The 14,442-nt window shown below is 29.7% G+C and overlaps 1 protein-coding gene and 1 non-coding gene across 2 annotated transcripts; both read left to right on the top strand.

Moving 5' to 3' along the window:
- The first annotated feature begins 9,835 nt into the window (after positions 1-9,835).
- On the top strand, positions 9,836-11,150 carry LOC113858527 (zinc finger protein ZAT5-like). The gene has a single exon (XM_027491211.1). The coding sequence runs from the start codon at positions 10,009-10,011 to the stop codon at positions 10,984-10,986; it is 978 nt and encodes a 325-aa protein (XP_027347012.1). The 5' UTR covers positions 9,836-10,008; the 3' UTR covers positions 10,987-11,150.
- A 3,123-nt stretch (positions 11,151-14,273) lies between these two features.
- Positions 14,274-14,346, top strand: TRNAV-UAC. The gene has a single exon. It is a non-coding gene; the product is annotated as a tRNA-Val (tRNA).
- Positions 14,347-14,442: the final 96 nt, after the last annotated feature.

Here is a 14,442-nt window from a genome sequence, read left to right as displayed (position 1 = left end):
TGAATTTACAGATTTCGACATGCCGAATTTGTACTATACTAATGTTGATATTTGGTGAGTTATATTTTTTTTTTGTCAAGGTGAATTGTAGTTAAATCTTACCGGAATAAATATATTTATTTAAATGAGTCATATACCCGAGTGTTTTTTAAATGTAAATTTTATAACAAATAAAAGTATAAAAAAATTAACAATTAATAGATTTAAAAATATTTTTAATTTTTTATGTTTAATAAAAATATTGATAATTATATTTCATAAACATGATCGGAGAAAGGAGCAATTGCTCTCAATTTAACTGGAATATAAACTCTTGCCACGGTGTTCTGATAATCTACAAACAGTAAAAATACCAGGAACTGAGTCAGAATAAGAATCGATTTACACTATGAGAAATAGGTGAAAGACATTTAATGATTATTGAAGTAATAAATTATAATATGTTAAATGTAACTTAAATAAAAAAATTCATATTAAGAATAAAATTTTTTAGACTTACACTAGTATAAAAATATTATTTTATATATATATCACCGTTAAATGCAGCTTATCATTACTTAAGTTGAGATGAAAGAAATATAACTTGAGTGAACATAATTTTGGTTGACGCAGCGTGTAATATTCATTTTTATGCCAAAGAGCAATCGATCTTACGGCTTAAGAATGTTTCTGTTAGTAAAATGAAATCATGTGGCTTTGGAAAGCTTCTTCAACTCCTTTCTCCATTATTAATTATGAACCATCACTACTTTGTTAGTGAAGACCTTTTCTAGTTGGAAGTTGGACTTAGAATGGAAGCAACTTGCAATTAGGTAGGTATTGGGCAGATTACTAACAACCTGTAATTCAAATTTACTACTAAAGATTGGACTGACTTGGTGATGGATGCTAAATTTTACAATCACAAATTTGCACATAATGTACAATCACATCAATTCTTATAAAGTTTTTATTTCCTAAACTGTTAGGCCACACCTAAAATACAACAAATACAAACGCACATAGTAAGTAAAAATGCAAATAGTGATTTTTTTAAGTGTGCATTAACAATTGTAAAAATTTGTGTCATATATTTTTTTTAAAATATTAGCCTCAACTCTTAAGGCTAAAATAAGTAATTAAAAGTAGCAAACTTTTATTGAAAGAAAAATATTTATCACCTTAAGAATATGAATTAAATTATAATCAATATTATGTTTTTAATAAAAAAAATATTATTTTTATTTATTTTAACTAAACCCTAAAGAATAAAACATTTAAAAACTCGTTTTTAAAATTAATTCAGCCACAAAACTCTCCTTCTTTCTCCGGGTGAAATCACAGTCTATCTTTTCACCTAAACTCAATAAATGGAAGCATATATTATGTTCACTCTAGGAAGTAGAAACACATATGAACATGCCACATGGCCATTCAATGGCCTCAGGTTGATCAAACCTTTATTCATATATGTTGTGACATATTGGTTATTCTTACACTAATGGGAGCTAACAGTGTACACGGGCCATTGCACCTTGAGCAAGAGGCAATTTTTTAGTTCTTTCTTTTTGGGTATTGGCTTTGGTTATTGGTTTGCATGTTGAAGTCAGATAGGGAAAAGGCTTTCTCACAAGGTAAGCATGCACGCTGTTAAAGAGTGAAAATATTATTTGTAAACGGTAAACCTAACACAATGCAATTTAGGAGTTGGCATTGAGTCATTGTCGTTCAAACAAAGGATTTGCCGACCCGTGACTTCCCTTGTCTTCACTCTACACTTTTCCCACTTCCCACTTAATCAATTAAGTTTAATGAATCTTCAACGTAACATCGCTCAAGTTAGTATCAGTTAATTCACTCTTTTCATCAATGATAACTTTCCATCACCTTAAGCGTTTTCTTTCTTTTTAGATCTTAAGTGGTTGGTATCAAGTGTGGCTTTACTTGTTTAATTTTATCATTTTTATATTTTAAAGTTTAAAAGAATGAAAAAAAAATAAAGATTCTACTATTATAACTTGAGTTAATTATCTTAAAAAAAATAAACTGTTAAAGGAAAAAAAATTTATGTTATTGTAATTTGTAATAGGGTTATAAATATAATTTTTTATTTCTCAAAAGTACATCAAATTTTGATTTTGGTCCTTATAAAATTCTTTTTTCTGTTTTATTCTTCACATTTTAAAATTTATTGATTTTAATATCTTATCATATTAAATGATGATGTGACTATCTCATGTTATCATGTGTCAATTTTTGTGTCAATGAAATTAGATCAATGAAAAGAAACAAAATTAACAATTTTAAAAAAATTAAAATAAAAAATTGGTGTATTTTGAAATATCAAAAACATATTTAAACTTTTGTAATATCTAAGAATTGTGTCATACAATAGTGGATTTGCCTACCGGAAGATACAGCTCCTTAAAGAGATATGTGTGTGCCCATGCGCGTCTTCAATTCATAAAATTATATTTTTTACATTAATTCTTTGAAAAAATAAAATTACTTTTGGTAATAATAATTATTGAATTTTTTTTAAATGGTGCAAATTTTAAAAGGAATTCAAAATAACGTAAGTAATAATATATTTTGTAGCATTATATGTTTATCCCAACTATTGTCTATTTTAAAAATAAACTAACAAAACTTACATAAAATTCCTTCGATATATATACTTGGTAGTATAGTTCTTCGTTTGTAAAGATCTAATATATGTTTTTTTTTAAGTCATTTACTCCTTTTAAATTTTTTATATTTGAATTCTATAAATAGCATAATGCTATATATGTTTTTATCTGACTTAAGGAGTGTTATCTTAGAAAAATCTATACAAAAGTTGAAACTTATTCCCTCATTTTTCAGTAATATGAAGCAGGTAACTGAAGAAAATCAATTAATAAGATTTAAAAAAAATCAGATAGAAAACTACATTAGTTATGACCTAAGGTAAATTAAAGCGAAAACATGTTTTCACAGTTTAATGGCAAACAAAAATTGAACACTGATATATTTTTTTAAAGAAAAAGTTACACTTGTTTATGTTCACATTTTTTTTTTCTGAAAATACGTAAAATTAAAATTTATATACGGGTAAAGAAGAAGTTTAATTATTTAATTTCTTTATAAAAAGTTATAAAGTAACAATTCAAACCGCAAACCTTTTCATTTTTATAAAAATGTATAAAATAATAAATAATGTAATACCGTTTGAAGTTAGATGTCGTTGACATTTATAAGCAAGTATATAATTCCAAATGATTGCATGTCTTATTTTTTTAATTTATTTTTGGATGAATTATATATTAATATCTTAATTATAAAACTTCATTTTTGTCTATCTTTCATTAAAAGTGAGCTAAATAAAAATTATTATAAGCAATCTACGTGTTCAATGGTATAATAGAATCTTCTTTAGTATAGATAATAATATTTTTTTTTTAATTGCTTTTACAATTATTTTGGTAGTTTTGAAATATTATTTATATGCAAATCTTTATATTTAATTTTTAAATGTATCATAAAAAAATCTAATACATAAATTTTTACTGAAATTATAAAATATAATATATTAATAATATCAAATATTATAATTTAATAAAAATGTTATTTATTAAAAAAAATTTATTGCTTTAATCAGATGTTAGAAAAACTGTACTAGTACTTTGCCGTCAAAGCCGGTTGCTTCATGGACAACCAAGAACATTATAGGGTTATGATTAATTATTAACATAATTTTGAGTATATAGTATATACAAGTAGAGATTAGATATATTCTTTTACAAAATAAAAATGTCAGAATTATAAAAATAAAACATTATAAATAAAATTTGCTTGAAATCACAGCATACTTCTCCTGTGATAAACTATTGTTGAATAATGCAACCGGGAATATTGGAATTATGAAATAAGAACAAATTGAAGATGCTCAGTACAGCTTGTTAATTATAATGTAAAATGGAGATGGTGCATGCTTAGTTGCAAGGAATCACTTTGTCTTTTTTGTGTGGAGGTGGAGTGAGTATTAGGTTTACTAGTTTTCTGTGTGCGTTTAACATGACTTTGGATATAAGCAATGCCTAGCTGCTTGCATTGTACTTGCCCCTGCCCAACATGTACCTAGCTATCAACTATATTTTGCAGCTGCACTCCTTAATTAGCACGTAAATCAAATATTTGGTTTTATATGTATTTTTCAGTGCTGGTCTTCTTGTTAATTTCCAAGTCTTCCACCATCATCATAATATTAAAATCATATCTAATCCACCTTTTGTTGTTTTCTTTTCAGATTTTTCCTCCACCAACTCGAAGATAAATAATATATGAACAATTTATATTATTTTTCATCATTCTAGCTAGCCAAGTTGTTAATTACATTTTTCTTATTCACTAGAGAAGGCAATTAGCTAGCTTGATTCCCCCCTTTTTGAAAGCTATATATATTTTTTCTATCACAATCCATTCATTTCATCTGCAGATCTAGGCAAACAATTCCCACAACCAAACAATTAATTAACTGTACAAAAATTTCTGCATATAAGCAATTTAATTAGTAATATACAGCTTTCCATTAAGGACCATAATCAACAACTAATCAATTTACTTCAAACCCATTATAATAAACAGCGCCTGATTCTCGTTGTCCCAGAAAAATGAAGTTGAGAGGGAAAAAGAAAACCTGTGCAAGTGAAGTGGGAATTTTGCCATCTAGAAAATAAAGTGTTTTTTCTTGGGGCCTATCACTGTCTTGGACCGCATGGGATTGGCATGGTTAATTAATACTATTCTGGATAATATGAAAAATTTCGTTTTCAGAGGCAGTTCGTTCACTGCTGACCAAACAATATATGCATATATATATATATATATATATATATATATATATATATATATATGCTTTAGCTGCAACCACCTTGTTTGTTCTCATGAGTGGTTCACAAACTTCTCTCACTCAGTGACGTGTGAACTGTTAAAGAGTTAAAGTGGAGTTGGAGTATTAAGTCCACTACTTCAGTGTCTTTGTGGTGATTGCTAGTGTGGGTTAGTGTCTCTTACTAGTTTATCACTTGAATAACATAAGAATACATCAACTCCACAAACCAGAAGAGTCCCCTACTCCCATCTCAAGAGCGTGTTCTCAAATGTTATTCCCAACTATTTTTTATTATATATTTATTGCAAGTTAACAATTTTATTTTATAAATACAAGTATTGAATATGTGATCTAAGTTCAGCATGTCATATCCCTTTTGTTTGTCTTTATTTTTCTCATAAAATGAGAACTCTCTCTTTGACAATTGAGCAGTCCTTATCATCTCATTAATTATGTAACTATAGCTAGCTAGGAGGATATATACAAGATATCATGTATAAGGTGGACTTTTGACCTTTTTTTTTATAAATAATTTGTCTTCATTGGTAAATTTCTTGCATTTGCATTTGGTGGTTTCTATATATAGATATATTTTACCCCTTTACTTAACGAGGAATATGTCCTAATCTTACCATATGATCATATATTGCAATAATAAGCTGCAAACATACTTATTTGACACTCAAAGATACACATTTGACTTAATAGGTATTTATTTTATTTTGGTGACGCAAAATGTGCATATATTGTTTTCCGAAGAATAATGTAACCACATACCAACATTTATTCAAGTAACACCTTTGAGAAGTTGAATAAATTGAATACTGTAGCATGGCAATTGGTTGGAAATTAAAGACTGAGTATTCACATCAAATTGAGTTTAAATGGCATAAATGCTGTATTTTTCTTATCCACCGCCCCCCTTATCTCTTTCTTCTTATTTGTTATAATTCTAATTTGTATATTTCCCCTTTTGATCAAAAGAAAATTTCGAGGGATGGACACTACGCAAAAGGGTAGAGAAGAGCATAATAATAATAATAATTAGAGATATGAGAGGTGTATGTTATGGGAGCATCCAATCCTCACATTACGTGCCTCACACAACACAGCTTACCACATTCAATTTGCTACGCTAAGAATCTGCCGTCCTTTTTTATTTCTTTTCTTTTCATTCATTACATTGCAGTGTGCATTGAACCTTCCATTGGCAGCTCAAATGCATGTCACTTATATATGTGTCTCTCTGTTAAATGGCTGCATCAATCTTCATTGGCACGTATATTTGCGATTCAATTGGCACTGGAGTAGGGGAAAACATTTTGAATGCTGTTAAATTGGACTTAATTTGCATAGTTAATAATTAAATACCAGAGTATAACGCCATTATAGTGTGTATACTTTTTTTTCATATTTAAACATTTTATAAAACAATAAACTTACTTTAATATTAAATTTAATTTTTTATAATTTTTAATATGGTCCTACAATAATAATGACAACTAGACATTTGTCCGAGTTGTACGTGTCTTAAGAAGAAAACAAATAAGTGTATTGACCTTCTTACTTAAAAGTATTAGGCAATACTCAAGTTTTGTGGTTCATAAGGAATATCCTAAGGAGTAAGTGCGGGTTATTCTTGCTATTTGTATCGGGCTTTCCGTAAAATTCTAATGCATTTTGTTTCATTTTCTTGAGCTTTGACTCCTTCTTTTCACACTAAAATAATAATTATTATTATTAATTTTAAATTAACAGATAATAAGACTAATGATTTATTTTTAAAAAAATACAAGTACTTATAAAAAAAGTAGTTCTCCCTTTACATATAGTAGATGCACCAAATCGAACAGATACCGTTGAAATGAAGTGATTTGAAAATTCATTTACGGTAAATTATAAATTTATTATTAGAACCCTGTGCAACTACCGATGCAGACTTTTTTTCTTTTCAATTCAGTGTTAGTGATGTACCTTAATTCTTCAACTGTTCTATTTTCATCGGTGTTATAGATATTAATAATGGGTATAATACATGCTTCCCCCACTGGTGGACATGTCTTGGTGGAGACGATTAAGTCAATGATTTTATCTAAATTGATCAATAATTAACGTTTTATTATTGAAATTTTGGACCACTTCATCAGAATGAAATGCTTCATTCTCTCTCTCTCCTCTCAAGTTTTTGACTATCCTATAATAATATCAAATCAAATACACATTTCCAATTGCCTAGCTTCTTAACCACCGTTGCTTCCTACTGGCACTTCATTTTGCTTTGCCTTCATCTTTCATTTAATAATTAATATCCTATTATACAACTACAATTAATTAGTGTTAATTTCTATTATAGATCTACAATGGCATCACCATTTGGCGTGTTTTTTTCACTAACATAGCTAGTTATGATTTGGGTGTTTTAGATTTACTTGCATCAACAGTGATTATTATATATAGAATCTATACACGCACGTTGAATAATATGGTCGATTAATCATCTCAACCATCCGTGAGAAGTACATTCTTGCATTATAGTTATATTTAGAAAGTAAATAAAAAAGAAAAAAATGTCATGTACTAATTAATGATATATATCATCAATTAACTCTAGTCTTTATTTAATTAATAGAACTTATATTATTAATATAAATATTGTGGATTTATATTAATATATATTATATACTGTATTCAATTTTAGGAATGTAAAATATTGATATATATATTATTAGTATTCCTATATTAATATAAAAAACTAACGGGTTCCAGTTCAACCAATGAAATGAGCGAGTTACTAGAAAAGTATAAAATATTTATTTATTTATATACATTGATAATGAAATAAAAAGGAGTTATTTATAAGAATAATAAAAGCGATGATGATTAGTTTGGAAACATGAAATGATGAACATGTTTAACAATTGTTTATTATGGTGACAGGTGAGCTGTAATTAAGCTCAATATTCCTTTAAGCAGAAGCAGAAGATGAAGTTTAAGTGAAAGGAATGGTAGTGTGTAGTGTGTAGTGTGTAGTAGGAAGTAGGAACCGTCCTAAAGTGCTTACGTAGTATACTTGTATGCTACTCCCTTCCTTCCTCCATATCCATTAACCCATTCCTTCTACTTATTATGTCCCTCTTTTTCCCCATGACCCAAAATTAAGTAAAATTATACACTTAATAGGTATTTTAACAAGTAAAAAGTTATTTCAGTTTAATATATAATTTTGAGTTTGAGACATTTTAAATATTTAGAATAAAAGTTTTGTCACTTAAAATAGCCTTATCCAATTTAAATAAAAAAAATACTTGTATTTCAGTTTAATATATAATTTTGAATTTTATTTTAATGATGTAGAATAAGAATTTTGTCATTTAAAACAATCTTATCCAATTTTGTCAAATAAAAATACCTGTGATTTAAAAAAGTAATAATAAATAAAGTTTAGCAGCAAAATAGAGTGAAATTAGAGTTAATATAAAAGAATAATTGAAACCTTACATAAAATTACACACACACACACACACACATATATATATATATATATATTGTAATACAAATTTTTTATTAAATTTTCATAATCAAATTTAAAATTAAATATTTTTAATTTTATTCTTTTGGAAATATATCAGACAATTTAAATTTATAGCTATTGCAAGAAGAAACACACCTATTTTATTTTTATTTTTTTACATGTAGCTCTTTTTAAACTCAATAATCAACCACTGATTTATTATTCAAAATTATAGTTAAAGGTTATTCAGAATTCTAAATATATTTTTTTAAAAATTAATAGTATATTTCTATAAAACTATGTCATTAAACTATCAATTTTTTTGAACATATATATAATGTAAATTTAAATATTTAGCCCTGTTTTTTTTTTCTAATTTGGTAATATTTTGCTTTATTTTATTTAAAAATTCATAAATAATAAAAAAATCATGGCTTTCTAATGTATATCTAAAAGACATATGTTAAGAAACTAAAAAGTAGTAAGTTTTTAATTAAAAATTATAACATTCAAGGTTATTAACACATTAAATTTATTATACATTAAATTTCATTTTATATTCTAGACATAATTAGAAAATAAAATAAAATAAAGGTCATGTTATTTGGTTGTATTTCATTTGAAGTTGCTTACCATAGTTTATCTTCTTATGGATATGAAGGTGTTTGCTTGAAAGGCACCCGATTGAATCTCTGATAAATCCAAATGTATTAGTACTTTTCTTTAAACAGACTAAGAATGAACTTATGAGGGTTAACATGCTTTTAACGTGCAATCTCACTTTGCTTGAATAGGTTTTATGAGTAAATTCTTATACCCCTCCCTTTGGTTTGGTTGGCCTAAAGCTCTAAGCAAAAGAGAGCGTTGAAACCGACTCTAAGCGTTAACACCAACCTTTCTTTCTTTCTTTCTTTATTTAACTCTCGGTCGTAGTTTTTTTCCACTTTATCAGTTACCCACAAGATGCCACTAATCAATCTCCACCTCTAATTTCAACCTAATTTTCTTTTATACCCTTCGCTAACCCCTCCATGTTTTAATACACAAATTAAGCGCAAGTTACACAATTAATTAATTATACTTACACTCATTAATTGCCAAATAAAAATCAAGTTTAATCATCGAAGAATAGTATTTTGCATATATATAGAAATCCAACCCAAGCTTGGACGATGTGCTTGGCATACGCAACACACACACAAACTCATGGGATAATAAAATATTCGTTCATAAAAGTAACACACCTGAGCAATAATATTATAAACAAAAAATAAAAAGTAGAAGTAAAACAGAAAGAGAGCAAAAAGTGTGGTCATGATGGAAGCGTAGAGAGAAGTGCATCGGAAAGCGCGTGAGAAAACAAAAGAACTTTTCTTGTTAGTAACACTTCCAAGGTTGGAAACGCAAGGAAGATTTTGGGTGGCAGAGTAGCTGTTATAAGAGGAGGGACGGCTTCAAAGTCTTTTGTTGCCATTCACTACCAAATCCACACACACATATATATACATAGCTATCAATCTAACTAGTTCACTCATACTCATAAACATATATCACTGTTTCTCTGTCTCTATTTCTGTTTCTAATTCTCTCTTCTACCTTAGCTGTTGTTTGCGTTTGAGTGATAACAGTAGCTGATTTTTGTGACATGGAGATGGAAGGGTTGGACAACAACGATGCTACCCACAACATAGCCAAGGGAAAACGCACCAAAAGATTGAGACTTTTGTCCCCTTGTGGCGTTTCCGCGGCTGCCACCACCGTGATTATGACATCTAGCTGCTCAAGTGCAAATTCCGGTGCCTCCTTTTCATCAACCACCACCACTTATGATAGCGCTGATCAAGAAGAGGAAGACATGGCTAATTGCCTGATTCTCTTAGCCCAAGGTAGAGAAGGGGAATCCTATCATCATCATCATCATCATCATCCCAAAGATAATAATCATGATCATAACAAGCAACAAGGTGAGAATCATGATCATGACTATGGTGATGGTAATAAGATAGAAAAGGGTAACGCTAGCAACCGCAGATTTACTGAGATTGCCAACGCAACCGCTAATAATACCAAAGTTGGTTTCTATATTTATGAGTGCAAAACGTGTAACCGAACATTCCCTTCATTTCAAGCATTGGGTGGCCACAGGGCGAGTCACAAAAAGCCCAAACTTGAGGAAAAGAAACCGCCGCTACCACCGCCACCATCGTCACCGCACATGAATGTTGTTGGGAATTATGATCAGTTTGAAGAAGCTCGTGGCCCTCCAATTTCGCTTCAATTGGGGAATCATGGGCATAGAGGTTTCAATGGTAACAACATCAAGGCCAAGATTCATGAATGTTCCATTTGTGGCTCAGAATTCACATCAGGGCAAGCATTGGGTGGACACATGAGAAGGCATAGAGCATCGTCAAACACCAACATGGCTGACACAAGTTGTAACACAACTACCATCACCAACGTTGTCGCTACCGTGGATGTTCCACCTCGGAATATTTTAGAATTGGATCTTAATCTTCCGGCGCCGGAAGATGACCTCCGGGAGGCCAAGTTTCAATTTCCGGCGACCCAAAAGTCTATGGTGCTGGCTGGTGCTCCGCCTTTGGTGGGTTGTCATTATTAGGCCAGGGTGGGAGAATTGGAAGTTATTATTTTGATTAATGATCAATGTGAATTATTAATTAGCGTTATTTTTAATTTACAAATTATTCGTAATTATCTATATTCATTCGATTATTCTTTTGGTTTATTAATAATTGCCATTTTGATATATATGATCTGCTTGTTGGAGTCGGAATACTTTGAGTAAGTAAGTGGTTAGTGTTCATGGTTGCCTTTCATTCACGAAAAGCGAGTGATAGGGCATCTTTATTTTCCTTTTCTTTTTCTTAATTTTTTTAAATTATTTGTTATTTGCATATATTTTTGGGTCTATGTGGAGTTGGGTTTTGTTCTTTCTATGTGCGAGGGCCAAGTGGGAAGTGGAAGAGAGAGTGCAAGGGCATGGCTAGCTAGGGTTTGGCAGCAGCACGACCACAACCAAAAGTCGTGGATTAGGTTCCCTTTGTGTGCTTTCGATTTTATTATAATAAAGCTAAAATTTCTCTTTCTCACTCACACTCCTTTCATTAATGGCAAGAATAAAGGATTTGTAAAACTGAGTTCGATAAATATGCACTCTATGCCATTGCCATATGCACACCCATCAGCACGTATCTTTCAATTTATTTAGCTGCCTGTCTGTCTCTTACTACTATATATTTAAAACACTAATTAATGAACCAATTATCTTACTATATACATTTCATGGCCCACATCAACTCATTAGTTTTAGCTTTAAATAAATCAGTCTCACCTAATTAACAAACTGTTTGGTTCTTACTTTTCTTATGTATTGATATATATATAAAGTTCATCAAATTTATTATTATTATTTCTATAATGATTGATTTATAATTAGCTTTGGGATTATCTATTACGGGAGTTCCAGCCCCATACAAAATTGATGCTCCCAAGAAAGATACTATTAACTTTGAAGCCACAAGCATTTGATTTGGAGTTATACGAATGGTCCAGTATTTGGAATTGGACCCATCACCCATACGTTACAGTTTATCTCACTCTTTTGTAGCTGTAAACTTGAGGCTTATTTATGCAGTTCACATAAGGAAAGACGAGAAAAGGACATGACGAACAGCAACAATTTTCATTTTCTCTCATTCATGGAAACGAAATACGTAAATGGCATTAATTTGTATTATAGCTTGAAACAAGGGCACATAAGTCACCATATATTAATGGGTAAGAGATGAGAGAAGACTTTAAAGTCACTTACAGTGGCCACTTATCTAAAGTTAGTTATGTGCACGTTTTTGTGAATGCTGGTAAGCGAAGCATGTGGACACGTACATTGCGTGAGGTGTCCGAATGCATAACAAATATGAGAGAAGAAATCACTCATTGACATTAGCACATGTAGTGGGGGAGGTTCCCCCCGTCTCATGTAACCTCCCATTATATACATAACTTATTTGTAATTTATTTATCATTTCATTCTAAAATATCACAAAGCATTACTTTGCTTCTTTAAATTAAAGGACTATTTTAATTTATGGTCAAGTAATTAATCTCTATTTCCATAACATTTGTTCAATTAATTATCTTAGGCTTAGCAGTAATATTCGCATGAACCGCATCTTAATATGATCCACCGTTTTGTCTTTTTCCCAATAAAGAAGAAAAGCACGGTTTTTCTTTTGCTTACTCCAAATGCCCATCCTCAATTACCAGTCACGATGAGACAAGCCTCTGCTATCTGCTGAGATGTCAATGTCCTTTTGAAGAAAAAGAAGAGGATTAATTATCAGTCCTGTTTTTTAACTAACCCAACACACCCAGAGAGAGTACACCTAGGTACACGTGTAAATTTTGATATATTAAGCTCGAATAAATTATCTTTAGTAGCAAATAGATTAAAAATATTATAAGAGAGAAGTAGAAAATGAAGAGAAGTAGACTGAAGCATGCAGTGTCACGTCTAGTTAAAATCATTTGGGCTAAGACAACAAGTGTGTTGCGGTAGCATTGGTTCATGGTTTGGGCGATGGAGACAAATGCCTCAAATGCATGAGTTGGTTTACTATGTGGCTTGATGTCCCTACGTACATGTGTAAACCCATAACCCAAAAAGTGGGCATTGGCCGGCCTTAAATTCTATTTGCTTAATCCCTTATAGATGTTAAGTATTGACCATAAACAAGCCTTTAATTTCCAAACATCCCAACCACAACCATTCATTTAAGATGTTGATCTAATTGCCCTTCCTTTTCATTAATTTACTTCTGTTTCTTACTTTTGTGGAATCTGTGCTACCAAAAATCCACTTCACTGGTTATTTGGGTTTGGTTTCATTGCTTTTCCATGGGGTGTGAGGTATATAGTTACCAAAAGTGAACAACCAATGCTGAGTAGATTTTAACATTGCTAACCAAATTGTGGATATACCAATCACATAAGGTAGTTTTTTTTATCGTACAGGAAGCATAATAAATACAAATAAAATATTAGTAATCCACTTTTAATTATTAATTAAAATTTATGTTAATCTTACTCTTTTTCATTTTTAATTTAATATTTGCTTTACGTATTTTAATAAATTTTAATCACTAATTAGAAATTAGAAGTGCATTAAACAGTATGCTGTACTAAATTCTTGCGAAAACAACTTATATATCCACTGATGATTCAGCTGGTTACGAGATGTTGCCTTGTTGCCCCAGATTTGTCTCTAAATTCTGACTAATTGAACCGCTTCCATATATTAAATTAACATTTGACTCTTTTAAATAACAAATTATATATTTTGGAGAATAAATTGGAATGATAATTAATAAAAATTAAAATTTGAAAATTTAAGCTTTTATAATTTATTTTATATGTAAATATATTTTGTCATAATTTTAACTGCTATATAAAATTATAAATTTGAAAGTGATTTAATTTCTTGATTTTTTTAAAATAATAAAAATATCTTTTTTAAACTTTATTTTAAACTATTGTAAATTAATCTTCATTTTTATCATTTAAAATTTTTTAAGTTAATTATTTTATTTTGTTTTGAAGTCAATGATAAAAAAAATTTATGGCTATTTAAGGACAAATAATATAATCAGATACTTTGGTAATAATTTTTTTAAAATTTTTGTTATCGCTAATTTGATTGTAATATAATATAAAATGATTCAGAGCATCGTGTGCAATCAAATGCTAATATTTGTGGTGAATGCAATAAGTTTACCCCTTTTTAAAGAATAAAAAAACACAAAAAGGTTGAGTCATTCGGTTAAGGTGAATGAACAATGAAGCAGGAACCTCATTATCTTAATAATGTAAAAAGGTACTGGCAAGAATGTTGCTGTGGTGTAGTGGTTATCACGTCAGTCTTACACACTGAAGGTCCCCAGTTCGATCCTGGGCAGCAACATTTTACTTTGTTTTTATTTTTATTTTTTATGTCAATCTTTCAGCATGTTTGATCTCCAACAAGGGCAAGATTGTTGAGTTATCTTCACACTTTTAT

Source organism: Abrus precatorius, unplaced genomic scaffold (assembly GCF_003935025.1).
Source record: "Abrus precatorius isolate BTA unplaced genomic scaffold, Abrus_2018 Scaffold2, whole genome shotgun sequence".
Taxonomy (NCBI): domain Eukaryota; kingdom Viridiplantae; phylum Streptophyta; class Magnoliopsida; order Fabales; family Fabaceae; genus Abrus; species Abrus precatorius.
The sequence above is the reverse complement of the archived record's forward strand: the minus strand, read 5'-3'. Positions and strand labels throughout refer to the sequence as shown.

Bases quoted from the DNA above. Each gene is read 5' to 3' on its own strand.
- LOC113858527 (XM_027491211.1), top strand. From the start codon at position 10,009: ATGGAGATGGAAGGGTTGGACAACAACGATGCTACCCACAACATAGCC.